The 27,693-nt window shown below is 43.6% G+C and overlaps 1 protein-coding gene across 1 annotated transcript in view; it reads right to left on the bottom strand.

Annotated features, from left to right (window-relative positions):
• kirrel1b (kirre like nephrin family adhesion molecule 1b) overlaps positions 1-27,693 on the bottom strand; it is a 167,216-nt gene that overhangs the window by 23,191 nt on the left and 116,332 nt on the right. Inside the window, exons 3-7 of the mRNA XM_055228473.1 lie at positions 14,810-14,959; positions 13,967-14,124; positions 3,963-4,113; positions 3,375-3,480; positions 1,223-1,371 (exon numbers count right to left, since the gene is read on the bottom strand). Of these exons, the coding sequence (XP_055084448.1) occupies positions 1,223-1,371; positions 3,375-3,480; positions 3,963-4,113; positions 13,967-14,124; positions 14,810-14,959 (714 nt within the window). The remainder of the gene's footprint in view (positions 1-1,222; positions 1,372-3,374; positions 3,481-3,962; positions 4,114-13,966; positions 14,125-14,809; positions 14,960-27,693) is intronic.

The raw sequence follows: 27,693 nt of genomic DNA on the forward strand, positions 1-27,693 counted from the left end.
GTATGGAAAATTCAAATCAACCTAACCACCACTCTATAGAGGTCCCATTATATAAAAAAATAATAATATTAAAGGAGCTTTGGTCCAGGAATCAATCCCACCATTTGTATTCTGTTAAATCATCTGAATGTTGAACTTTTTAAAGATCAATTTGAACCTAAATCCAGATGCAGCATTTAACAAGAAGTAATCAGCTGGCCGTCTCTCTGACAGACGCTCATTAATCACTGGAACTTTGCTGAGTTTCTCCCAAAATCTTGAAATGAAAAACTCCTAATAGAAAGACTAATAGACCAGTGATTTTTGCTGTCTTAAAAATGTGACAAATAGAAGTAGTTAATTTCAAACGGTTTGCAGTGGTCCAAGCTTATTCCTCACTTTTTGCATTTCAAGTGGGGCTGTGCCAAAAATCGAAAGTGATCTAAACTTTGGTCGATCTCGACGATAAGGTGAGCACATTTTCACTGACAGACCTCCAGCCTGTGTGTGAGCGTGAGCGTGTGAGGCGCTGAAGAGTCACCGCTCTCTGAGTCAAAGGCCACATTCTCTTTATGTCTCCTCAGGTGTCCTCACGTTTCACAAGTTTTGCCTTAAATCTGTACAATTTCACTAAAGGTCCAGTGTCCTATTCCCGCTGCCTCTTTGTGTACAGTGTCGCCTGCCCCGTCCCAGTGCCCCACTCCCCGTGCCCCGCTCCCCGTGCCCTGCTCCCCGTGCCCCGCTCCCCGTGCTCCGCTCCCCCCTCCCTGTTCCCCCTGCCTGCTCCCCCTGCCTCTCCTATTCCTCTTCCTCTCCTCTTCCCACTCCTTCTCCTCCTCCCTCTCCCTCTTTCATGTCCTCTTCTCATCTTTCTCCCTCTCTCCCTCCCTCTCCTCCTCCCACTCCCCAAAACCAGATAAAGCTAAGCACTACTAGTAAGCTAACAAAACACTTCCTGGTTCTTAAAAGATAAAAACACTTCATAATTAGATGCAAACAGTGGACAGTTGTCTCACCCTAATAACTGGGGCATTTTAGGTTTAAACCATCACATCCAATACTTTTGTAAGACTAAATCAGTACATATGTGTGAATGAAAAAAACTCTAGGTAAGTTTGTGATTAGGTAACATGGCTTGAAGCTCAAAGAGTCAGTTTTGTGTAATACAGGGCCTTTTAAGGAGTACCCGGTCAGTTTTGTACTCATAAATCCCATTAGTTAGCAACCGTAGATATGGACTTACAGTGGACGTCGACGAGGATGCTGACGTTGGTGCTGCCCACTGCGTTGAAGACTTGACAGGACACGGGCTCGGTGAAGAAGGAGTGATCTGCAGTGGTCACAAACACATTCTCCCGGGCCCCCTCTAGAAGCACGCCCCCTTTGGCCCACCTGGGAATCACAGGAAGACACTTCAATAGAGCATATATTGAGTTAAACAGTCATGAAACTTCGAATTCGATACAAAGGAATAGACTTGATATTCAATGCCGATTCCGAGTCTTTCTTTAGACAACAGAATGTGATTTTCAATATTAAATGGTAGTACTTTCTTTTCTATTCCCATGTGTCTTTATCTCTGTGTAATCCCTCAGTGTCCGGTAGGTTCATAGTGGTCCATGGTGTATACTAGTCTATGTGTCTTATACTTGTGAAAGATACAGCTCAAAATCATTCTAAAGCTGTTAAGGAGAGGTTTATTTCAGTCCTGTCAATGGATTTTTTTGCATCAATACCTGCTCAAATAAGTATCTAGTTTCAATACTAGTTTTAGTATCAGTATCTTATTTTGTGTCTCTATAGAATCTCTGTGAATCCTCATGTTCTTTATGTCTTTGGTATCTGTCCAAAGGTTACATTAAAACCTCTGCATCGGACAGGCCCTATTTTATTATCATTACAAACCATCATTCTCAGTGCAGTGACTTGGAGTGCTAACAGGAGTATTTGATGAGGCGTTAACCACTCTACCATGTCTCCTCTCCCCTCACTCCCTCTGCCAAATGTATCAGAAAACCCCATAACATCTAGCTCCGGGCCTGTTAAACGACATTTTAATACTCGCTAGATGGGCAGTGGGCCTAAGCACCTGGCACCCATCCCATCTGAGGATTCACCTACTCCTAAAACAGGACTAAACTAGGATTAAACAATGCCTAAACCAATCTTAAACCAGTATTAAGCTAGGACTAAACCAGGACTAAACCAGGCCTAAATCAGGAATACGTCAGGACTAAACCCGGTCTTGGTGGGGTCTTACTGTGCTGGAGCCCTTCTTAGTCCAGGTGAGTGTGAGGGAAGGGTTTAAACCAGGTCTAAACCCCCACCCACCCACCTTACCCACCCCTCTACCAAATGTATCAGAAAACCCCATAACATCTAGCACGCCTGTTAAACGACATTTTAATACTTCCTAGATGGGCAGCGGGCCTAAGCACCTGGCACCCATCCCATCTGAGAATACCCCTACTCCTAAACCACGCGCTGTTAGCTTCTTAGGGAGAGCCAATCCATGCACGGGACTAGCTAATGCTGCATCATCGCGCACAAATCAGCTGTTAATTGTGTCACGGTTCAATACTGTCACTGATTCTGGTCTGTAAGCACAAATTACCCATCAGGCCTTTCTCCGGAGAGTCTTACGAGCAGACTGGAACAGACGCGAGCAGAAGTATCGCAGTTTAATGGGCGACGCTCAAAAGCGAAGAGGAGCGCAGGGACCCTACACTGAGACTGCTGGAGATTAGGATCAGGACTGAGGAGGAGGGAGAGTTGTGTGTTAATTGATTTAATTTTTAGAATCATTGTGATGACTTTGCATAAGTATTTCATGTGTTTATAACTTCTTATATGACTATAACATTAATAGCTCTATTAGTTGCCATGAGTGACGTTATCTGTGGGCCTTTTTCTGGTTGCATGATTTTACAACAGAAATTAATTTCTATATAGACTGAAGCCGTGTTGAAGCCTCTCAGGAAAAGGGTGCCAGACTTCTCTAGATCTCCAACAAAACATGCATATGTGAACTTAACGAGTGCACTAATGCTTGCCTCTTAGCCACACTCATCGTTTCATGCTCTCATGTCATTTTGTTCTTACTTGTGACAATATAAATTCTGGACCGGTTTAATCTTGCTTAACTGTAAATGCTCAAAAGAAGTGTGACTCAGTGGAGGTCAGTAAAACTGGATGTTGCGTCAATAGGATTTATATATATATATATATATATATATATATATATATATATATATATATATATATATATATATATATATATATATATATATATATATATATTTCACCCTGTTTACCTGTACTCCATGTGGGTTGTTATGGGGTTGGTTGTTACCTGTATCCCATGATGGGTGGGTTGTTATGAGGTTGGTTGTTACCTGTATCCCATGATGGGTGGGTTGGCGGTGGCCTGACAGGTGAAAGTGACTCTCTCTCCCTCCAGAACAGAGCGTGGCTCGATGGACAGGGTCACAGTAGGTGGGTCTGAAAAACAGGAGTGACTTTTTTAAATTCATGTACTCTATACTATATGTGCTGTGTGCAATTCTGCTCCCATCGTGGACACTTGGAGAAAACACTGTCTGGCAGACACAGGGGTGTAGCCACAAATTCTGGGGCCCATTCTGGGGGGCCCACACTGTATAATGTCTTATGAAAAATGCATATTAGTGTTTGCAAGGGGCCCCTCTCTGCACTGGGGCCTGGGTAAACAGTACCTTTTATCCCCCCAGTCTGACGTCGCTGTCATGGGCACATTGGTAAAATTGGTCAAAAATAAAAATAACTACTTTTAGTAATTGTAGACACAAAAAAAATGTACTTTTAATTATAGTTTTAGTCAGTTTGAGGCCTTTTTATCTAGCTTTTATCTAGTTTTAGTTAGCAAAAATATGCCATTGCCATGTCAGATTTTTCCTCAACACTGTAACAATCCAAAACACTGGAGTGATAGTCAATATACTCACGGTGCACGTTGAGCATAACGGAGGTCCTCTTGCCCATGGGCACAGCCGGGTTTGAGGCGATGCAGGTGAAAGTCCTCCCACTGTCGGTGTCGGCTGGAGAGATGGGCAGGTAACTCCGAGTTGTCACACGCTTTCTGTCTGCCAGCACCTCCTGAGGATGAGAGATAAACAATAACAAAATATGTATGATTTCATTTTTTGTGTGAACCATAGACTGTATAAAGAAGTGGACTAATAACCAAGTGTAACATCACCCACAGCATTTGCCCCCAGTCAAATGAAGCTCATTGTCACGATGCCCGTTTGTTCCTGTCCTCCTGTGCTCTCTACCCCTCCCCGACCTGTCTGCCTGGAGCTGGGCGGAGTTCGAGACTTCTCCCGCACGCACCTGGAGCGCATCAGCGTAATCACCGCCACCTGCTGCTGAGTATTTGAGGGCTCGGCAGACTACACTCGGCGCCAGACCGTCCGCGTGTAAACGTGAAGCTAGCTCTAGCTCAGTTTTGTATCCCAGTACCAGTCTGCATGTTCTCATTTGGATTTTGTCACCGTCCAGATCCCTGTCCTCACTCGTCCCTGCTCCTGCCTCTGCGCTCCGGCTCCGGTAAAGTCGTCCCTCCGCCTCGCTATCTGTCTCGTCTTGGTCTCCGGCTTGCTGCTTACCTTCGGCCTTGGACTCCGTTCTCTAGACTACGCCGGTCCTGCCTGCCCCGGTTTCGCCCCGCTCTTGCCTGCACCCCGGTCCTGGTTTCCCCGTCCCCCGACCTGCACTCCGCCCGCCTGGTCTGCCTCCCGCTCTGTGATCCCTCGTGTGTATATATGAATGAACTGACAAAGACTGAATTTCACTGACTTTGTAAATAAACACTGTAACCTTGCTCCGAGTCTGCATCTCTTGGTCCTTCCCGCACCGTTACGACACTCATCGAGGCTAGAACAGTTATAGGGGACAATTTGGAGCACAGTTCCATATTAGAATTCTGACTGTGAGTATCATGGCAACCAAAGAGCCAATTCAGAGCGAGGCTGATGAAGGTAATGCCTGTTTCTGCCCTCGCCGCTGGTTTAGTGTGAAGCGGGCGATTAGCTAACGCTCGAAGGAGCAACCTCGGTGGAAAGAAGGCACCTGATTTGTCTGTTATTAATGTTCATATCTTGGTTTTATGGACACAAGAGGGAAATAAAAACCCCAGGATCATGTAGAGCGGGTTAATACAAACATTTCAAGACCAAAATGACAAGTCTGACAGCAGCAGTTACAGAGAGATGACACAGTTTTTCAAGGTCAAGTGAATTGGAGCCAGATGGAACTGGAAGCACACCCATGATCACTTCCTGTAATTGGTCCATTCATACGCACAGTCTGTGGTGTGACTGTGTGAATGCTCTATACGTGCTCAGTGTATGTGCCAGTTTGTTTTGACAGTGGGACTCTTTTAAATTTTGAGGAATATTGCTGTAGTGGGATCCAAAACAGATTCCCAACGGAAACAATCCAGTGCACCGCAGTCTTTTTAGGCCTGCCACGATGATCACTACTGTATATCGACTTATCGTTTAGTATATGAAAGATGGAACTATGTATATACAATGATCAATGTTTATCATGTGAACATTTTCTTTGCAGTACTGGGAAATTTTTGTATGACTCATTACAGATGCCCCTCCCCGAACCGCCACCTTAACGTGGTGGAGGGGTTTGAGCACCCGAATGATCCTGGGAGCTATGTTGTCGGGGGCTTCATGCCCCTGGTAGGGTCACCCATGGCAAACAGGTCCTGGGAGAGGAGTCTGACCTGAGCCTGGGGAGGAGCCCTACATGAAGAAGAAAAGAACAAGGCCAGTTACGTCGCCCGGACTGGCGTTACCAGGGCCCCACCCTGGAGCCAGGCCTGGGGTGGGTGCTCGGCAGCGAGCGCCTGGTGGCCGGGCCTTTCCCCACGGGGCCCGGTCGGGCCCAGCCCGAAGGAACGACGTGGGGCCGTCCTCCCGTGGACCCACCGTGGAGGGGCCATGCGGGGCGGGTGCAGAGAGATCCGGGCGACAGTCGAAGGCGGGGACCTTGACGACCGGATCTCCGGACATGGAGACTAGCTCTGGGGACATGGAATGTCACCTCGCTGGGGGGGAAAGAGCCTGAGCTTGTGCGGGAGGTTGAGCGTTACCGGCTAGATATAGTCGGCCTCACCTCCACGCACAGCTTGGGCTCTGGAACCCAACTTCTTGAGAGGGGTTGGACTCTCCATTTCTCTGTCGTTGCCCGCGGGGAGCGGCGGCGAGCTGGTGTGGGCTTGCTCATTGCCCCACAGCTTAGCCGATGCGTGTTGGGATTCATTCCGGTGAACAAGGGGGTCGCGTCCCTGCGCCTTCGGGTCGGGGACAGGTCTCTCACTGTTGTGTCGGCCTACGGGCCAAGCAGCAGTGCAGAGTACCCGGCCTTCTTGGAGTCCCTGGGACGGGTACTAGACAGTGCACCAACCGGGGACTCCGTTGTTCTCCTGGGGGACTTCAACGCCCATGTGGGTAACGACAGTGACACTTGGAGGGGCGTGATTGGGAGGAACGGCCTCCCCGATCTAAACCCGAGCGGTGTTTTGTTATTGGACTTCTGTGCTAGTCACAGTTTGTCCATAACAAACACCATGTTCGAGCACAAGGGTGTCCATCGGTGCACGTGGCACCAGGACACTCTAGGTCGGAGGTCGATGATCGACTTTTGTCGTGTCATCTGACCTGGGAACGTCTGGCGGAGCCCTCTGTCAGGGGGGTCTTCAACTCCCACCTCCGGGAGAGCTTCTCCCTGATCCCGGGGGAGGTTGGAGACATGGACTCTGAGTGGGCCATGTTTTCCACCTCTATTGTCGATGCGGCTGCTCGTAGCTGTGGTCGTAAGGTCTGTGGTGCTTGTCGCGGCGGAAATCCCCGAACCCGGTGGTGGACACCGGAAGTAAGGGATGCCGTCAAGCTGAAGAAGGAGTCCTATCGAGCCTTGTTGGCTCGTGGGACTCCTGAGGCAGTTGATGAGTACTGGCGGGCCAAGCATGCCATGGCTCGGGCGGTCACAGAGGCAAAAACTCGGGGTTGGGAGGAGTTCGGGGAGGCCATGGAGGAGGACTATCGGACGGCCTCAAAGAGATTCTGGCAAACCGTCCGACGCCTCAGGAGGGGGAAGCAGTGCTTCACCAACACTGTTTACAGTGCGGGTGGAGAGCTGCTGACCTCGACTGGGGATGTTGTCGGGCGGTGGAAGGAATACTTTGAGGATCTCCTCAATCCCACTGTCACGTCTTCCGAGGAGGAAGCAGAAACTGGGGACCCAGAGGCGGACCCGTCCATCACCCTGGCTGAAGTCACTGAGGTGGTTGGTAAGCTCCTCTGTGGCAAGGCTCCGGGGGTGGACGAGATCCGTCCTGAGTACCTCAAGTCTCTGGATGTTGTGGGGCTGTCTTGGCTGACACGTCTCTGCAACATCGCGTGGCGGTCGGGGACAGTACCTGTGGAATGGCAGACCGGGGTGGTGGTCCCTCTGTATAAGAAGGGGGACCGGAGGGTATGTTCCAATTACAGGGGAATCACACTCCTCAGCCTTCCCGGTAAGGTCTATTCCAGGGTACTGGAGAGGAGAATCCGACCGATAGTCGAACCTCGGATTCAGGAGGAGCAGTGTCCTGGTCGTGGAACACTAGACCAGCTCTATACTCTCCATCGGGTCCTCGAGGGCTCATGGGAGTATGCCCAACCAGTCCACATGCGTTTTGTGGATCTGGAGAAGGCATTCGACCGTGTCCCTCGTGGTGTCCTTTGGGGGGTGCTCTGGGAGTATGGGGTCCGGGGCTCTTTGCTAAGGGCTGTCCGGTCCATGTATGACCGGAGCAGGAGCTGTGTTCGCATTGCCGGCAGTACGTCAGACCTGTTCCCGGTGCATGTTGGATTCCACCAGGGCTGCCCTTTGTCACCGGTTCTGTTCATTATATTTATGGACAGAATTTCTAGGCACAGCCAGGGGTCGGAGGGGGTCTGGTTTGGGAACCACAGGATTTCATCTCTGCTGTTTGCAGATGATGTTGTCCTGATGGCTTCTTCGAGCCAGGGCCTGCAACAGGCACTGGGGTGGTTTGCAGTCGAGTGTGAAGCAGCTGGGATGAGAATCAGCTCCTCCAAATCCGAGGCCATGGTTCTCGACCGGAAAAAGGTGGTTTGCTCTCTCCGGGTGGGTGGTGAGTCTCTGCCCCAAGTGGAGGAGTTCAAGTATCTCGGGGTCTTGTTCACGAGTGAGGGAAGGATGGAGCGGGAGATTGACAGGCGGATCGGTGCAGCATCTGCAGTGATGCGGTCGCTGTATCGGTCCGTTGTGGTGAAGAAGGAGCTGAGCCGGAAGGCGAAGCTCTCGATTTAACGGTCAATCTACGTTCCTACCCTCACCTATGGTCATGAGCTCTGGGTAATGACCAAAAGGACAAGGTCGCGGACACAAGCGGCTGAAATGGGTTTCCTCCGCAGAGTGGCTGGGATCCTCACCCTATCCCTTAGGGATAGGGTGAGGAGCTCGGTCACACGGGAGGAGCTCGGAGTAGAGCCGCTGCTCCTACACGTTGAGAGGAACCAGTTGAGGTGGCTCGGGCATCTGCTCAGGATGCCTCCTGGACGCCTCACTAGGGAGGTGTTCTGGGCATGTCCCACCGGGAGGAGGCCCCGGGGAAGACCCAGGACACGCTGGAGGGACTATGTCTCTCGGTTGGCCTGGGAACGCCTTGGAGTCCCACCGGAGGAGCTGGAGGACGTGTCCGGGGTCAGGGAAGTCTGGGAGTCCCTGCTTAGACTGCTGCCCCCGCGACCCGGCCCCGGATAAGCGGAAGAAAATGGATGGATGGAATCATTACAGATGTAAACGACTAAAGTGTTTTATCCTGCAGTTTATTTATTCCAGCTCATGATATCGTAATAGTATTGCACACTTAGAATAGTTTTTGTGGTTTAAATCTGCTCTTGTTTATTTGTGTTAATGACATAAATTAGTTTCAATATTATCGTTTGATATCTATATTTACTTGAGTGATAAATTGAACTTCCAAATATGTTATAGTGACAGGCCTAGGCACCTCGGCCAGCTCCACCGCACTGCACGGAGTGTGGCCTGAGCCTGGGGTAAGAGTCAGATGAGGGTTCTGTGTGCGTGTATGTGTGGTTATGTATGCATCAAGGAAGGAAAGAGCGAGAAGAGGTGTGAGGGAAAGAAGGCTGAGGGAGAGAGGTGAGGGGGAGAAAGAGGGGTGAGGTGAGAGAGAGAGGTGAAGGAGGTCCACATAAATCAGGCTGATGTACGGAGCTGTCAGGCCCAGAATGCATTAGCTGCATTAGCGGTTTGTGAGAAAAACCACATCTGTTTTACAAGCATTGGAGGAATTATATGAAGTCAATGGGCCTGAAGAGGAGCTTGTGTACCACCACTTGAGAAACACTACAATAGTACATTAGCAAAGTTAAGCTACATTTTTATATATCTATGTATCTGGGCAAGTATCATACAGGTATATTGTACAAGTAGGTCAAAATAGGTCTGCATACTGGCTGTGTAGAAGCAACTCTTGCCTGGTCTCTGAGAGTTTAAAAAAAATGCTTATAAACTCATTATGGTAAATAATTTGGATGCTAGGATTGCATTAAGAAAGTATGTGTGAAATATGTTTGAAATGATCTAGGTCTGTTTTAAAGATTTCAGAATGTGGAGTCAGTCTATAGTACAATGACGACATATTTGTCAAGCCTGTAAAACACAACTCAAATTTAAGGCATTATTTTACATTCTACTCGACTCTAATAATGCCGATGAATCAACAAATATCATACAAATAATTGATTTTGGTCTTGACCATTCTGTGATTTGACTCTTGTTTTTTTTAATGCATTTCAATTTTTCTATGGGCAAAAACATACATCTATTCTATCTAATCTGAATGAATAGTAGCACATATGTAAAGCTTGATATCTCCCAATGCCCAAATGCTGCTTTGACAAACGCTGTTCAAACATTAACTCGGTGTCCCTGGTGCCAGTGTGTGTGTATGTGTGTATGTGTTAAAGAGGAGGGGAGCACTCGCTTTATCCTCCTGCATCGCCCACAGCCAAACACATAAACAAACAAACCCACACGCTGAGACCTGCTGCTGTGCTGATATCACTCATGTTCAGTAAATGCGCCACAAAAAGATAGGATTCTACTGCAAGCAAAGTGGCACAGTGATGAAGAGATACGCCATGCAACAAGATGGTTTGGCCGTGTTTACATCTGATTAGTCTAATTCTTATTTTTACTGGCCATTTAAATGTATCTAGTGTTGGCCGGGGGTTTTCTGTGCGCAGTTTGCATGTTCTCTCTGTGTTTGGTGAGGTTTGCAAATGGTATCTGCTTAAGGTAAATGTGGCCAGTCTACCAACTGAGCTAGTGTTGCGCATTGTGTTCTGTGTCCTGATTGGCTAAGGGACGTGTCATGTCTCTTGTACAGTACAGAATGTGTTCAGACAAATTTACATAAATGTTGGATTGCAGTGTGACTCTGAAGTGCGGTAGGTTTGAAAGTGTTCACCCCGATGAAACGTTCTGCACCGACAAATTTCAGAAACACTTTGGACTTAAGTGTTTCTCTGCACGGAGAGGCGCCTCTGTGGATACCACTGGAGCAGAGACACGAGAACAACACATTTAAAGAGATCATCGATGAAGAGGGAGATAATATACGAAGGTTTGAGTTTTGAGAGTGTTTAAACAAGAGAGAAATGTGACAAAATGTTAATGCCTGTGTGAGAAAAGTGTATAAAGTGTGTGGTGAGGGGTTTTACAGCTGCAAAACATATAGGATAATTGTAAAAAAAATCAAGCTGATACTTCACGGATTCGCCTATTGTGGGTTATTTTTAGAACGTAACCCCCGTGATAAATGAGGGACCTCTGTACTTTATCTTCCTTGTCTGTACCTGGAGTTGAATCTAAAACAAGCACAATTTTGCTAATCTTTTAGCTAGGTACACAATCGTGTCTGAAGATCTAGAGATGGGTGATGATTACTCCTAACTTAACCTCAGAAACATCCATGTGTCAAATGCAGAAGGCAGGTATGTTGTAGAAAAAAAGTCTACTTTAAAGTGTCTGTACCTGAGTTACCGTGTATCTGAGCAAAATGTGCAAATATACTGTACGAGCAGCTCTTGAGATTGAAATAAGTTAGCTGTGTACTGTCTGCATCTAATTATAAACCATTTTACTGTCTGAGAATGAGGAAGTGCAAGTTAACATGCTAGTTGAACTCTTTGTAGAACTCCGCTCTGACCTCTGAAAAGTGTGAAAAGCTCTTCTAAACTCAATAAATGGTGGTGAATAATTTGAATATTTTGAATGCATGTAAGGAGGAGGAGGAGGAGGAGGAATAACTGCAAACCACTGCAAATTGTTTAAAATGAACTAGTTCTGTTTTTCTTGTTTTTAATTCAGGTACAGTGTCTTCACACAGACTTTATAATTATGCTCGAACTGAACTAGACAATTATGAAGTACACTCATAAGTACACTCATGTCATTTGTTGCAAAGCGAAGGAACATCATGAAGCTGCAGTCACTCTCAACTTGTTCCTGTTTCTTCAACTAAACACACTCTCATAGCTTCTTGTTTTAATTCAGTTCAAAGTTTGTGGAATGCTTAGTCGTTTTTGTTTTTTTTTTTTGTCATAATTGAGGCGACATATTGTTCATTTTGGACTGGTGGGTGAAGAGAATGCGCTGGAGCTGTGTTTCTCCATTAAATCCTGTTGACAGTGAAATTGTGCTGTCTCTTGCTGCTGACACCTCTTTTTAATTAAACAATCGCGGTTTGCTTGTAGGTCGCATTTCGTGAGTAAATTGTGAATGTGTGAGAATTTTAGACAAATAGGAAAATTGTTTGTTGGAAATGTAGTTGATTCTACAGTTAAAAACAGTTTGGCTACAGTTACTAGTAGCAATAGTAGTAAAATTAATGGCTCAGTATTTTATGGAGTGTCACCATAACTCTGACTAAACTGTGTCAATTCAACAGAAATGGGTTAAAACCATAAACTGTATATATAAATGCAAATAGCTAACCCACTATCTGCCTGTCACACTCCGTCTATTTCGTTTCACATATTAGATGTATTAGTTCTGTTTTAAATTTTAGACAAATGTGAAATTCCTGTAAAATGACTCACCAAAGCGCATAAATATAACTTAATAACCTGATTTGGAAGTTTACAGCATACTTTTTTCATTGTTATTTTTAATCAGCACGCACTGTGGCGTTTTTTAAGTTAACAATGTGCTCAATATTCAAAATTTGCATTCCTTCAAAACAACACAAGAATAATATTTGAAGATCTGCCCACCTCTACTTACCTCTAAAGTAATTGTTTCTCATTTCCAGCCAGATCCAAATTCCATTAGCATAAATAAGTTATACTTAATATGATATCTGTAGCACTGAAGAAAGTATTTTTTTATTGTCATCATGGTATCAGAATCAGTATTGAGTCCTGAGGATAGACTGTGTATATAAATGGACATAGCTAACTGTTCTAAATGGCTCTAATTCACTTTACATTAGAAAACTGTCACTCCTCTCTCTGTAACTGCTGCTGTCAGACTCGTCACTTTGGTCTTAAAATGTTCGTACCGACCCGCTCTACATGATCCTGGGGTTTTAATTTTGCTATTACGTAACTCAAGATATGAACATTAATAAGAGACAAATCAGCTGTCTTCTTTCCCCGAGGGCGCTCGTCCACACGCATTAGCAACAAGTTTGATTGACAGTGTTGCTAAGTTAAGAAGGTGGACCTTCAACAGCCTCGCTCTGGATTGGCTTTTTGGTTGCTATGGTACTCACAATCAGAATTCCTAACATGAAACTCAGCTCCAATCGTTGACTGGAGCCGAACTCTGTGGGTGACGTCACACTTAGTCCACTTCTTTATACAGTCTATGGTCTCGGTATCCAGTCTGTTCCTTAGTATCAAAAACAAGTTTGAAATTGTAGTATTGTTCAACACTAAAATAAATGTAAGTCAATGTGATATCTTCAGGAAGCATGGAAAGCTTCCTGAAGACATCACTGTGCATTTGTATGTGAGTATGTGTGAGTATATGTGAGTATATGTGAGTATATAGTTTCCATGGTTGCCATGGTCAAGGTTGCCGGTTCTTGTGGCTGACTGGCTGGCACACTGAGCAGTTTTTAAACTTGTTACATTTTTATCTTACATTTTTAACTTAATATTTTGGTATTTTGACCAACTAAGAAGTGCAACATGCACAGTTCAAAGGATGAAAGTTATAGACTATTAGATTATGTGATTTGAGCAGTTTGTTTTTACTGTATTCATGGCAACTCAGCATTTAGCTAGCCATGCTAACCAGCTAGCACTGAAATGCTACAGACTTTCCACACCAAATATAGAAGAAGAAGTTTCAGTCCCGTCTCTTCACCCACAACAGAGTGGAGAGTGGGGCTTAGAATAGACTTTCTTGTTGTGTCTCCAGAGTTCACCTGGCTCCCCCTGGAGGCTGTTGTGATGCAGCAGGACACAGAGCACACAGAGGAGGGATGCTTTTGTCCTCAGGGCTGTTTCTCACCTCACACACTGCCCTGACACAGGATCTGTTGAGCTGCACTGAGACGGTTGTTTGTCTATTATTATATTTTACTGCTAAATGTGCTAAATGTGCAACAAAGTGATATAGATTGACTGACTGTGTATTTGTGAGTATATGGGAGTGTATGTGACTATATATGAGTATATATTAGTACATGTGAGTATTTGAGAGTGTATGTGATTATTTGGGAGTATACATGATTATATGTGAGTATTTGTGAGTATATGTCAGTTTATGTAAGTATATGTGAGTATTTGTGAGTATATGTGAATATTTGGGAGTATGTGTGAGTATTTGTGAGTATATGTGAGTATTTGTGAGTATATGTGAGTATAGGTTGACTCACGGTGGACTGGTGCGCTCCCTCCACTGGCGCCCCGTCCTTGGTCCACTGGATATGCGCCGCAGGTTTAGCGCCGCGCGTCACACAGCTCAGGTTATACGGTGTCCCGGCCATCAGCAGCAGCTCAGGGGCGCCCTCTAGGTGTGGGTCCTCCGGTGGTACTGCACACACACAAGCGCACACACACACACACACACACACACATACACATATAGTCTTTACAGGCCAGTGCACAGGTTAAATATGAGTAACTACACACTCATTACAGAGCTCACAGGGCAACAGGGGAAAAGCAGCTGTGTGACTGATTTGTACTTGATTTGTTTAGTAAATTATAAAAATTTGCACAATTTCTTTGCCACAATTTTGAGTTCAGTTAAAATTCAAAATCAATAAATGCAATTATCCACAAAAAAAAAAAAAAAAAAAGTTGAGTTTGTTTTGATTTTGTGCAAAAGCAAAACTTATCACATAATTTACATACTTAGGCAGTGCAGCAACCAGTGGTGGAAGAAGTACAAAAAGTATAAAAAGTAAGTAAGTATTTCACGAAGATTTGGGGGTCTTATAAGGTTTCAAAAGTTGTTGTTTTTTTGTTTTGTTTATTTAGTAATGTTAAAAATATGACAATAAATAATAGTTGACAAGTCATGATTCTTCTGATGAATTGCTGCAGGCACAGAGAAGTTTCAGGTCAGAGAAAACATGCTAAAACTGAGTTCTGAAGTGACAAAGTCATTTGCTGTACCAGCATTTTCCAAAGACAAGATGTCAATACCTAATATTAGTTTAGACATTTAAATACATCTGTTTTGTGTAGTTGTGTTAAAAGTGCATTAAACTCACTGAGCACATTGAGCTTGGCCCTCCGCGAGCGCAGAGCTGCCTCCGTAGCCTGACACTCGTACTGTGAGTCATCAGACAGCTCGGCGTGAGAGATCTCCAGGTTAAACTGCCCGGTGTCCAGGGCACGCAGGATACGGTAACGCGGCCATGCTAAAGAGAGAAACAAAAATATATACATCAACACAAGTTTGATCAAAGTAAAACCGGTTTATCTCTCATTAGCAATGTAGGACGTCTTTCACTAAATCATCTTTCTCTTTTGTTTGCTATAAGTCAGTGGGATGGTTAAAGCCAAATGAGATTATAGCATACACAAGTTTTCAAAAGTTTGCACATGGGACAAAGAAATGGCTAAAATCAAAGCAAGTTTGCACCCATTAGTGAATGTGTATGAAAGAAAGAGTGTTTGTATATCTGAAATTGAGTGATTGTGTGTGTGTGTGTGTGGGGGGGGGGGTGTGGGGGTGTGTGGGGGGGGGTGTATGGGTGTGTGTGTGGGGGGGGGGGCGTGTGGGTGTGGGGGTGTGGGGGTGTGTGGGGGGGGGTGTATGGGTGTGTGTGTGGGGGTGAATAAATTGGTATGGTTGTCTATGTGTGCGTGTGAACTGAATGTTTTTAGAAATGGCGTATTTGAGGGCTGAGATGTGTTGTATTAGATGTATGTACCATATGTTTACAGGTCTTTCATCCACCTACATCAAACTGTTACTCTTACTCAACATCAGTCTGTCCAGGGACGACACGTGGAAATGAGTATTTTTGCTATAACCTGGCACCATACATCTTTCCTGTTTTTTTTAAGGTTATGTAATGTTGTGCACTGTCCCCTTCAAAATACAAGCATACCATAACATACAATACCATATTTGCAGCTTACAGTACTGCAAATATGCTAAAGGGAGATACACCAACAATATATATGTTAAGTGAGGCAAAATAGGTTAAACAGGGCGTTCATGATATGGCACCACGGTCATGCTAAAGACAAAAAAGTAAATAAAATCAAATAAACATATGTGTCATGTGTCATTTGGCATAGCAAGAAATGGGCGTGCAACACTGTTGGAGACACAGGAATAAAAAAGCTCCAAAAAGGCCTAACCCAGTTGAATCCAAACACATAAGACATAGTGTCATTGATAGTTAGCATAAAATTGTATCAAAATCATATTGATATTGTGCCACATGTACCGAGAGCCTTATTATATAGTGAGAAACTGTACTGTTGCTCATGTGTCTGTGTCTCGTGGTGTAAGTCTATTTGCACAGTTCTAACCGAGTTGCAGACTCAGAAGGTCATCCCTCAGAGCAGCACAAATCAAACTGTGTGGGTTTGATCTGTTTAAATAAAGTTTTTCAATTCGTTCCTCGTCTGTCAGATGTTCACCTCCGTGTTACAAACTACAGCTTTTTCTGTAACAACATTTAGGAGGAGAAAATACTGAAGATATGAAGACAATGAAAGAGTGTCCGATGTGTTTTATCAAAGCATTTATCCTTGTGGCAATGTGGGCAATGTTTTACCAGGGCTGTAGTAGGCGTAATAGTTTTCTAACAAATGAAGGAAGCTAACATTTTCAAAAATACCGGTGTTTTAGCTTGGTTTATAGTTAATACTTGTGTAAAGTTTAATTCTACAAAACTGTTTGCCTGGAAAGTTCAGAATTACCGTATATGCCTGTGTATTTTTTATACAGAATGAGTGAAAAACACAATTGCCCATTTATATTTGTTTATTTCAGTTATGTATTGTTTCATTCATAGATTCTGCAGAAATCCACAATGTTTTTTTCAGTTCCTTGTAATATTTTTTATTTCTTTTCTCCTGTAAGCAGCTATATTTGCTTTGATACAGAGGGGACCCTGCATGTCCCTGATTGGCTAATCCACCTGTCAATCACGCCCATGTGACCTCTTCATAAAGTGTGGAGTTCAAAAGTGACACTGGTTCTGGAAGTACATTTCCCATTCATTTTTTCCCCATAGACTTTCTGAAAAAAAGGTTTGAAGCTCTGTGGCAACTAATGAAAACAAGACCTGTAATTTTATTTAAAACCTGTTTCTGAAACTTAATAATCTGCTGAGTTATTAAAACATTTTGCTGTATTTTGTGTTTTAAACGTGCTATTTGGATTTAAAACAACCTCAAAATGTTGCCTGCCCGCCCCCAAAAAAGTCACCACCTGGATTTAACAAAACAAATATATTGGTGTTGCTGCAGTTGGTCAGGTCTTGGTTAAATTAATGCAACACTGGATGGAAATAAATCTTGTGATGTTGCAGAAGCGAAATCGAAACAATGCCACAGTGAATGTGTGACGTAATCAAAGCTAAAGGCAGAACAACCAAATATTAGAGTGTGTGACTTTTTTTTTGGGTGGTGACTTTTTTTTTTTTTGGCCACTCTCCATGGGGAAACTGTGTATTCTGGATCCCAGCCAAAAAAATTGACTCAAATTATGATATTCACATCTTTTTTCTATTCTTTATTATTTCAATGTTTTAAGGGTCCATATTACGCTGTTATCTGACCTATATTATAATGTTTCCTCATCACAAACAGACCTGGAGTTGTGTTTTGTTTCATTCACACATGTTTAACACACAAACCCTGCAGATTTAGGTTAACTTCTTCTCTCAAACGGAAAACACTCCACCTTGTAATGTCACTCATGTCATGTCAATGTTAAAACCTCATACACTTTCAATAGAATGATTTGGATAATTTCAGCCCTGGAATCGCCAATTTATGTAAAAGAAAGGGTAAAAGGTGGTTGTAGCTTGAAAAGTTCTGAAAATTATAAAAAAAAAAGCTTTGGAGATGTAGACAGACTAATTATAAAGTGTTACTCAAACATGTGTGAATGTAACAAAACACAACTCCAGGTCTGTTTTTGAGGAGGAAACAACATTATAACATGGATTAATGTGACAAGAGTCAAGGTTGTGTTTTGTAGGATCTCTAAAATTGTGATTAAAAATGTAATCAGACATACATTGGGATGGTGATACTTAAAAATAACTTGACCCAGTGGAAATGCAAATTGCTGACTGTTAATTATAGCTAACTGACAACAAAAATAAATAAATAAATAAATATCTTGGTCCAAATGGCCAATACCAGAAGTCCAGGAACACAATAGCAATTAAGTAAATGCACTAATTGGATAGAACAGAACAGCTATGTGTGTCAATCCAAACTCACTTCACATTGACTCCAGACTAACAGCTTTTACTCAGAGGCGTAATTAAACATATGGCCTCACTAGGGGGCAGTATGCTCTCCTGGCATGCCCGGCGGCTTTGTATGGCAGAAGCGGCAGGCAGGTGAAGAAGAAGAGGAGAGGGAGGGCAGAAAAAAGTATTATGGCACATTACATCATCCCCGGCAACAGCACGCAGCATAGCAACCAGAGGTGAGAGCACCCAAGGGAGGCATGGGCGAGCAATAAAGCACTGGCGCATGTGCAGGTAGAGAGCAAAATGAGTTATAGCATGAGAGACTATATATAGATGGTAATTGAACCCGCAACCTGAATGCTAATAAGAAAGCTCAGAATGATGGTATTATAAAAAAGCATGATGCAAAGTCACCAGCATCACCAAGGTCAAATATTGTGTGTTACTTTGTCAAACGCTCTCAGATACATTGGGATTATGAGTTTAAAAAAATATTATATGGAAAAACAAATCTACTCTCTAGAGCTGAGTTAGCTAATACAGACTCCAGAAGACAGTTTTTCTCAGAGTCTAAGGTTTATTTGTAGACAAAGGTTATATATTTAATTACATTTTATTTGATTTTTACTGTGATCTTAGAGATGATACAAACAATAAATGACATGACACATTTTGACTTGATGGAACAGGGAGTGTATGCATCCAGGGTTGAAGAGTTGATAGGAATGACGTGTTCTTCTTATGTGTGTTTGTGAGTGTGTATATGTGAGCGTGTGTGTGTGTTTGTGAGCCTGCATTTATCGCGGGGGTTACGTGGTAAGTAGTCAGCTTTATTTTTTACAATTATTCTATGTGTTTTGCAGCTGTAAAACCCCTCACCACACACTTTAGACACTTTTCTCACACAGGCATTAACATTTTCTCATATTTCTCTCTTGTTTAAACACTCTCAAAGTTCAAACCTTTGTATATTATCTCCCTCTTCCTTGATGAGCTCTTCAAATGTGTTGTTCTTGTGTCTCTGCTCCAGTGGTATCCACAGAGGAGCCTCTTCATGCAGAGAAACACTTAAGTCCAAATCGTTTCTGAAATTTGTCGGTGCAGAACGTTTCATCGAGAACGTTTTGTGGGTTTTGTCGGGAAGAAAACTTGCAAACACACAGCACTTCAGAGTCACACTGTGATTGAACATTTATGTAAATTCGTCTGAACACATTCTGTACTGTACAGGAGACACGGCATGTCCCTTAGCCAATCAGGACGCAGAACACAATGCATGTTCGTACACTGCGAAACGTGAACCGCGATATAGCGAGAGACCACTGTATATGTATTTATGCATGTATTTGTACATGTACGGACAGTATGTGTATGTATATGTGTGTGAGAGCGTTAGCCGGTTAGTTCACATGGGGGACCCGGGTTCAAATCCAAATTAATGTGTCCCCAAAGTGTAAATGCCATTCTATCAGAACACAAACCTGTGACCTCCTGTCTATGAGGCAGGAGTCCTTCACTCAATGAAGACCGGGTGCAGCTGACCTGACAGGTCCATGTGAGCTCTGGTACATGAAGACCTCCTTGTTTTCCATCTGAAGTGTTCAGATGGAGTTTTTGTGTGGGAGTAAAAACAGGTATGAGTCAGGTTCACTGCAGACACCCACGCTCCATCAAAACACTGCTATCATCTGAACACATCTACAGCTCTAACCTCCACATAAGAAGAGTCTATACTGGTACTGTACAATGAACACAGCACAAAGAAAACACTCAAATCACTCCCTTTTCTGAGGTCTGATAAAGATCGACACTCAAGCTCCATCTTATAATGATATTGTGGGTGAAATGTCTTGCTCAAGGGCACAAAAACAGGATGACTCTCTACTATCTGAGCTCCACAGTTTCCTCGTGGCCTCACAGCAAGAAGGTTCCATTCACCTCCAGCGATGCCCGGGGCTTTCTGTGTGGAGTTTGCATGTTCTCCCTGTGTCTGTGTCTAGACTTTGCCCCAGTGACTTTGAAACACGGGTCAAAGGCAGATAACAAATTTGTACTTTAAACTCACAGTAGATACTTTGGACTGATGACACAGGGGGAACATGCAAACTCAAACAACAGCCCTATAACATTTAAGAACTTGGGATCATGTGGACTTAAAGCTAAACTGTACTCTCCCTTAGACTTAAAAAGGAGCTCGGAGTAGAGCTGCTGCTCCTCCACGTCGAGATGAGCAGCTGAGGTGGCATGGACATTTGTGTCGGATGCCTCCCTGGGGATGATCTGACATGTAACTTTGCCTGGTGGTGTTTCCTCCAGAGACAGATATGTTTAATGCCCGAGCAAACCAAGGAGATGGAAAAAAGTTCCATAGTGAAGCTTTAAATGTTAAACTGCCCTGTTTTGGCCTTGACTTTTGCCTGACACAACACTTTTGTCTAATGCAGAAAACAGAAGGTGAACAAGTCTGCGGAGGAGCGAGGGATGGAGTGACGGAGGGAGGGAGGGAGGGAGGAAGAGACACGACAGACAGGACGCAGGTTTAAAAAATGGACACACTGGTGATGGATGGAGAGAAAACGAAATAAAAAAACAGACAAAGAAGGTGGACGAGTTTATCAGGCTGCAAGGACAATGGGGCCATCAGGAGAGAGGGAGGGAGAGAAAGAGGGAGGGAGGAGAGAGAGGGGCGGTGTGAAGGAGGAAGGGAGAGAGGAGAAGGAGGGAGAGCGAGAGGAGAAGGAGGGAAGGAGGAGAGGTACAGTAAAGATGTAGCAAAGAAGAGGGAGATGAGGGAGGGAGGAAGGAACAAGAGTGGGAGGAATGAGGGAGGGAGGGAGAGATGAGCTAAATGATGAAGAGGGAGAGTGAGGAGAGATAGAAGGAGGAGGCAGGAGAAGAGGAAGAGAGAATGATAGAAGTGGATGGAAAGAGAAAGAGAGTGGAGAGAGGAGAGAGGGAGAGGAAAGGAAGAAAAAAAATTGAAAGCGGGGATGAAGAGAAATGATAGCGGTTAAGGAGAGGAGGGAGCAGAATAAGACAGGAGTGAGGGAGGGAGAGAGACGAGAGGAAGAAGGAGCAGAGAAACATGGTGAGGGAGGAGGGGAAGGACAGTTAAGCTCGGGCGAGAGAGGAAAAAGAGGAGAGAGAAAAAGAAGGAAGACAGGTATGGATGTAGGAGGAGAGAGGGAGAGAGAAAGAGAGTGAGAGAGAGGGATATACATGAGAGAAGAGAGGAGAGCGAGGAAGAGTGATAGAAATGGGGAGTGAGGAGGACGAGGAAAGGAGTGAGTGAGAAGAAATGTAGAAGAATGATGTAGAAAGAAGAAAAGAGAGAGGGAGAAGAAAGAAAGGGAAGAAAGAGAGGTGTGGATGCAGAATTGGAGGGAAGGAGAGAGGAGAAGAGAGGGATGGAGAAAGATGAATAGGAGAGATTGATAGAAAAGAGTATAGAAGTGGGGGTGTGGGGAGAGAGGAAATGAGCCACTGAAGAGAGGAGAGGTAAAAGAGGATGAGTTGACCTTCAGTGAGCGATTGGAACAAACATGAGTTTTATTTTTATTTTATTTTATTTTTTTGTTTAATAGATTTAATGACGGAGATGGACAGACAGAGTGGAGGTCAAATGTAACACTCAAGGACAAATAAAGGCTTTTTGAATATTCATTATGGGGTGACAGTGGCTCAGTTAGTGGTGCGATTCCTGCTCCCACAGATGAATACTGCTGTTGTGTCCTTGGGCAATACACTTAACCCACCTCGCCCCCAGTGTCTGTGTACACTTGGCACAGGATGAGATGTTATGATATGAATAATTTTAATTTTAACAGAGAATATTCTGGATGAGCAGGGCCGTCAACTGAGGCCCGGGGCAATAAGCCTCACATGGGTCCCCCTGTAATACAAATTAATAGGAAGAGGGTCCAATTCTGGGCATCTAAACCCTGGGACAACAGACCCCTTTGTCCTTTACTGTGCATTGAGGTGATGTAATGACGATTGTCTTTGTTGATTATCACGATTATATAAAATGTCCCACGAACGATTATTGTCAACCCTTTTTTTATTGTTTATTGTCCCATCCCTAGTGTACACTGGTGTATGAATGTGTGTGTAAAGTGCCTTGAGAGCCTTGAAGGTGAAAAATGTGCTGTATAAAAATATGACCCATTTACCATATAGGATTGACATGATTGGACTATGGACTGTATAAAGAAGTGAAGTAAGTGAGTGTGAGTATCATAGCAACCAAAGAGCCAATCTGGGGCAAGGTTGTTGAAGGTAATGCTCCTTTCCTGTCCCCTGCTAAACCAGTGGTGCTGGCGCTTAGCAACGCTGTCAATCAAACCTGTGGCTAACACTAGGGGGCGTGACATCGGTAAAATAAGAAAAGAAGATGCCTGATTTGTCTTTTATTAATGTTCATATTTTGATTTATAGAAACAAAAAACAGGATAATGTAGAGCGGGATAATATGAACATTTTAAGACCAAAATCACGTGTTTATGTTTATTTACATATACAGTCTATGGGTTGGGCACACACTAGATTTTGAATATTTCAGTGTAACAATCATTAAACATTATTATTCACATATACTCTAAGTCTCTGGTTTTACTGGACACCACACTTCATTAGCCAATACATTTTTATGGCTATAACTAAAAAAAAAAAAAAAAAAAGGTTTTACAGGGAAGAAAATAAAGAACCCCGCACAGTGAAATGCATTCAGGCACATTTAAAATATTTTCTAGAAAGAATCAGTAGTGGCTAGCATTCACACTTTATAGTGAGAAAGCTCCGGGTTTGATTCCCATGACATTCCCATGTCACAAGGGCATGTTCTTCCTGTGTTTAGGTGGGATTCCTCCATCAGCCCAAAGCTCAAGATGTGGAGATGGGTCTCACTGCTCCTGACAGGTTGTCTCAGTGGCACTTTGAAGAATGGGTCAAATGAAAATGATGAATTTCCCTCATAAGGGTTTAATAAAGTACCTTGGTAAATGGTCAGATTTTTATATAGCGCTTTTCCAGCTTCAAAGCACTCAAAGCACTTTAAATCACCTTAGCCTCAGTCACTCCTCATTTGGTGGTGGTGAGTTACTTCTGAAGCCACAGCTGCCCTGAGATATAAACAGTTGTTTTTTTGTTTTTTTCTGTACAGTTTCACAACGTGTTTTAATCTCAAGATGAACCGCTCTGAGGGCAAAAGTGTGGACAGAGGTTCATGTAAAAGCAAGAACAACAAATGTAAACGTAACAGCAGATGTGTGTTAACGGGTGGGGTTGGGAGGACCAAAGACGTGCAGACTCGGGGCAGATTTACAGTGTTTATTTACAAAATGGTGAAATTCAGTCTTTAATAGTTCATTTAACACACACAGGGAGCAGGGAGCGGGAGGCAGACGAGGCGGGAGTAGTGCAGAGCAGGGACGGGAAACCAGGACCAGAACGAGGACAGGATCAGGAGGAGACCAGGGCAAGCCAAGCAGGGATGTCCAGAGCGGGCACGGAGACAGCCAGGGCCGGAGCATGACGGAACCAGGGACAGGGCCAGGGAAGACTAAGCAGGAGTAATCCAGAGAGCGGGAGACAGGGCAGGAGACGGGAAGCAAGCCGGAGACCAAGACGAGACAGGAGGCAAGGCAGAGGGGTGGACTGTACCGGAGCTGGAGCGCAGAGGCAGGAGCAGGAATGAGCGAGAGCAGGAATTTGGAAGATGGCAAAAATCCAATGAGTAACAGGCAGACAGGTAACAAAATTGCAAGAACTAAGCTGGAGCATCACGTTGACACACAGATAATCTGGCACCGAGTGTCTTCTCCCCACTCCTCTTATCCACGGCAGGTGGTGATGATTACCCTGATGGGACACAGGCGCGCGCGGGAGGAGCCGAGAGTTCTGCCCAGCTCCAGGTTCAGACAGGTGAGGGAGGGGGGGAGAGTACACAGGGAGGCAGAACAGGAGCAGAGATACATGCCTCATGACAAGATGTTATAGACTTTCCAAGCTGTATTTTAAAGGTACAATGTGTCCCTTTTCTGATGGAGAGCTTGCCACACAGAGCTGGATCTAAACTTCAGAGGGCTCCAAGCAAAATATGACATGGGTGTTCATTAAGGGGGCCCTCGCCACTTCAGTGCTACTCAGGCTCAAGGTGTTATTCACATGCCATGACTAGGCCTGTCACTATAACATATTCTGAAATTCTATTTATCGCTGCCTTGCCAAAAACCCACCTAAATCCACCTGGATTTAACTAAGCAAATATGTTGTTGTTGCTGCAGTTGGTCAGGTCTAGGTTCAGCAACAGTCTGTTCTCAAAGAATGAGGTCAACTGACACCTGAATATACTGAATCACCAGGTTATTCCATCAATGGATTTTTTTCTTCCCTGATGGCACGGGCATATTCCAAGATGACAATGCCAGGATTCATCGGGCTCAAATTGTGAAAGAGTGGTTCAGGAGCATGAGACATCATTTTCACACATGGATTGTCCACCACAGAGTTCAGACCTTAAAAGCGGAACAACCAAATATTAGAGTGTGTGACTTGTTTTTTTGGTGGAGACTTTTTTTAGGGGGTTCAATCCATCTCTTTGGTCTTACGCTTGGTCCAAACTTGTCGGTTTATTAACTTCAGCTGATGATGAGAAAGTATACTTGCCTCACAACAAGAAGTTTCCCAGTTCAGTTCCCCGTGGAGCCCTTTTCTGTGTGGGTTTTGTCCAGTTACAGAAAATTAAAGTAAAAAGCCACATAGACTAAATTATTAGTTAAATGAATACGACTCATGATGGTTAGCCAAGTATCAGTGGTACTTTTATCCTATTTACATATTCTGGTCCAGTTTTATTTCAACACATTTATCCTGCAGTTTGCTCCGGCCCGACCCTCTCTGCTCTCAGCACTGCACCAAAACCACCCTCCAAAAACAAAAACTGCAAGAGCCCTGACAAAAGCCATTAAAGTGGAAATGTATGGAGCTTTACATTAGCCCAGAGAACAGAGGCCAGCGGTGGAGCAGGAGGTACAGGGGGGTACAGCAGAGGTGAAGTACACAGTAAGCACTATGACTTAAACTACCTATAAAAGTACATACTTTTCATGGACTAAAACTAATATTTATTGGTCAATCTATGCTTCTACTCTCACCTATGGTCATGAGCTTTGGGTAATGACTGAAAGGACATACAAGCGGCCAAAATGAGTTTCCTCTGCAGGGTGGCTGGGTGCTCCCTTAGAGATAGAGTGAGGAGCTCATTCACACGGGAGGAGCTCAGAGTAGAATCGCTGCTCCTCCACGCTGAGAGGAGCAGCTGAGGTGGCATCTGCTACAGATACCTCCTGGATGCCTGCCTAGGGAGGTGTTCGGGCATGTCCTGGGGGGAGGTCCCGGGGAAGACCCAGGACACACAAGTTTGGGCCTCCCCGCTCAGACTGCTGCCTCCGTGACCCGGCATCGGATAGTGGAAGAAAATGGATGGATAAAATGACTATAAGATTTTTGTCACATAATAAAGAAATAAAAAGTAAACAAACTTATAGTTAGCTGTAAGATTGTGTTCAATGCTCCGCCCACAAGCCTACGTCACCCATGCTCCCACCTGACAATTCTTCATAAATATACAAAAACATGATACAAAAGTGTAGACAATGATGCACGGGTCGATGAGGGGCTGGTGCATGGGTAGGGGAGGTGCTGGTGGGGGGGAGGGTATAGCGGTGGGTTGGTGTGAGCGTGAGCCCGTGCAGAGGAGACCCTGGCGTATCATGCTGAATTAGAGCAAATCCCCTCTCTGCTGACAAAGGCACAGCTCCACACATTTACATTTTAATCCCGAGTCAAAGAACGAACCGCTCTGAGGGCAAAAGTGTGGACAGAGGTTCATGTAAAAGCAGGAACAGAATGTGTAGAAAGCGTAACCTTTACAGCAGATGTTATAGTCTTTCCAAGCTGTATTTTAAAGGTACAATGTGTCCTTTTTCTGATGGAGAGCCTGCCACACAGAGCTGGATCTAAACTTCAGGGGGCCCTTGCCACTTTAGTGCTACTCGGGCCCAAAGCATTATTCACATGCCACGACTAGGCCTGTCACTATAACGTATTTTGAAATTCTGTATATCGCTGAAGTAAACATAGATGATAAACGATAATGTTGAAACTAATTTATGATACTGACATAAAAACTCAAGAGCAGATTTAAACCAAAAAAACTCTTCTAAATCTGCAATACTGTTAAAACATCATGATCTGAAATAAATAAACTGCTAAACACTTTAGTCATTAGTTTACATCTGTAATGAGTCATACAAGTTATTAATTCAACCTTTTTACTGCTTAAATCTTATCATACAGCCAAAAAATAACCAAAGATTTCCCTGTAGTGCAAAGAAAATGTTCACATGATAAATACTGACCCCCAAAAAATATAATTCCATCTTTCATATACTGAACGATAAGTCGATAAAGTGATTACAGTGACAGGCCTAGCCACGACATAATGCACAGTTGTCAACATCCACCTAAATCTGTATTACTCACATTAACAGAGTGAAGGGAGAGAATAATGTGAATATTATTAGACATTTTTCCTGTTTTCTAGTGCATTTTAATGTGTTCCAGGTGGCTAAAGTGTGATTACATTTATGGATTCTGTAATGTTATAATGTAGTACAGTGGTCCCTTACGGTTCACCTTTCATGGTCTCGCTGTTTCGCAGATTTTTTTGTGTGCAATTTTGTATACTTTTTTTACAGTGTATGATCGTGCATTGTGTTCTGCATCCTGATTGGCTAAGAGACTGTAGATCATTGTCCATCAGTCTCCTCCGTGCCATGTCTCCTGTACAGTACAGAATGTGTTCAGACAAATTTACATAAATGTTCGACTCTACAGTGACGCCAGGATGAAGAGGCACCGTCAGAAGAACTGTGAAATACACGGGAGTCACTATTAAGTATTTAAACAAGCAAACATATAGAATAATTGTAAACAATAAAGCTGCAGATTTCGCCTATTGCTGGTTATTTTTAGAATGGACCACTGTTTTGCCAAACTAGGCCCCCAGTCTCCAAATTAATGCTTTCAACATAATACTTTGATTTAGGCCTACTTTATATATATATATATATACTCTTTATATATATATATATATACTCTTTATATATATATATATATATATATATATATATATATATATATATATATATATATATATATATATATATATATACTCTTTATATATATATATATATATATATATATATATATATATATATATATATATATATATATATATATATATACTCTTTATATATATATATACTCTTTATATATATATATATATATATATATATATATATATATATATATATATATATATATATATATATATATATATATATATCTTCCTGTGCCCTGATCCTGCTCTGTGGACCCGGACTCTCCCCTTTCTCTCACCTGGCTGGATGACCCAAAACTTGGCTAGGATGACCCCTATCCTACTGTGGATAAGCCTCCCTCTGTCCCTTAGTTGAGTGGCTCTGGCTCTACAGACTTGAACTCTATCTGTAAAAGAGTGCACATTAGTCCTGGACACATCTGCAGCTGCCCGTGGGAGTGGATCTCTCCTTCACTGGGGTTTTTCACTTCCCACTGTTTTTTTTGTTTTGTTTTTTTTTTAGTTTTTCCTTGCAGAGAAG

Source organism: Periophthalmus magnuspinnatus, chromosome 17 (assembly GCF_009829125.3).
Source record: "Periophthalmus magnuspinnatus isolate fPerMag1 chromosome 17, fPerMag1.2.pri, whole genome shotgun sequence".
NCBI classification, from domain to species: Eukaryota; Metazoa; Chordata; class Actinopteri; order Gobiiformes; family Gobiidae; genus Periophthalmus; species Periophthalmus magnuspinnatus.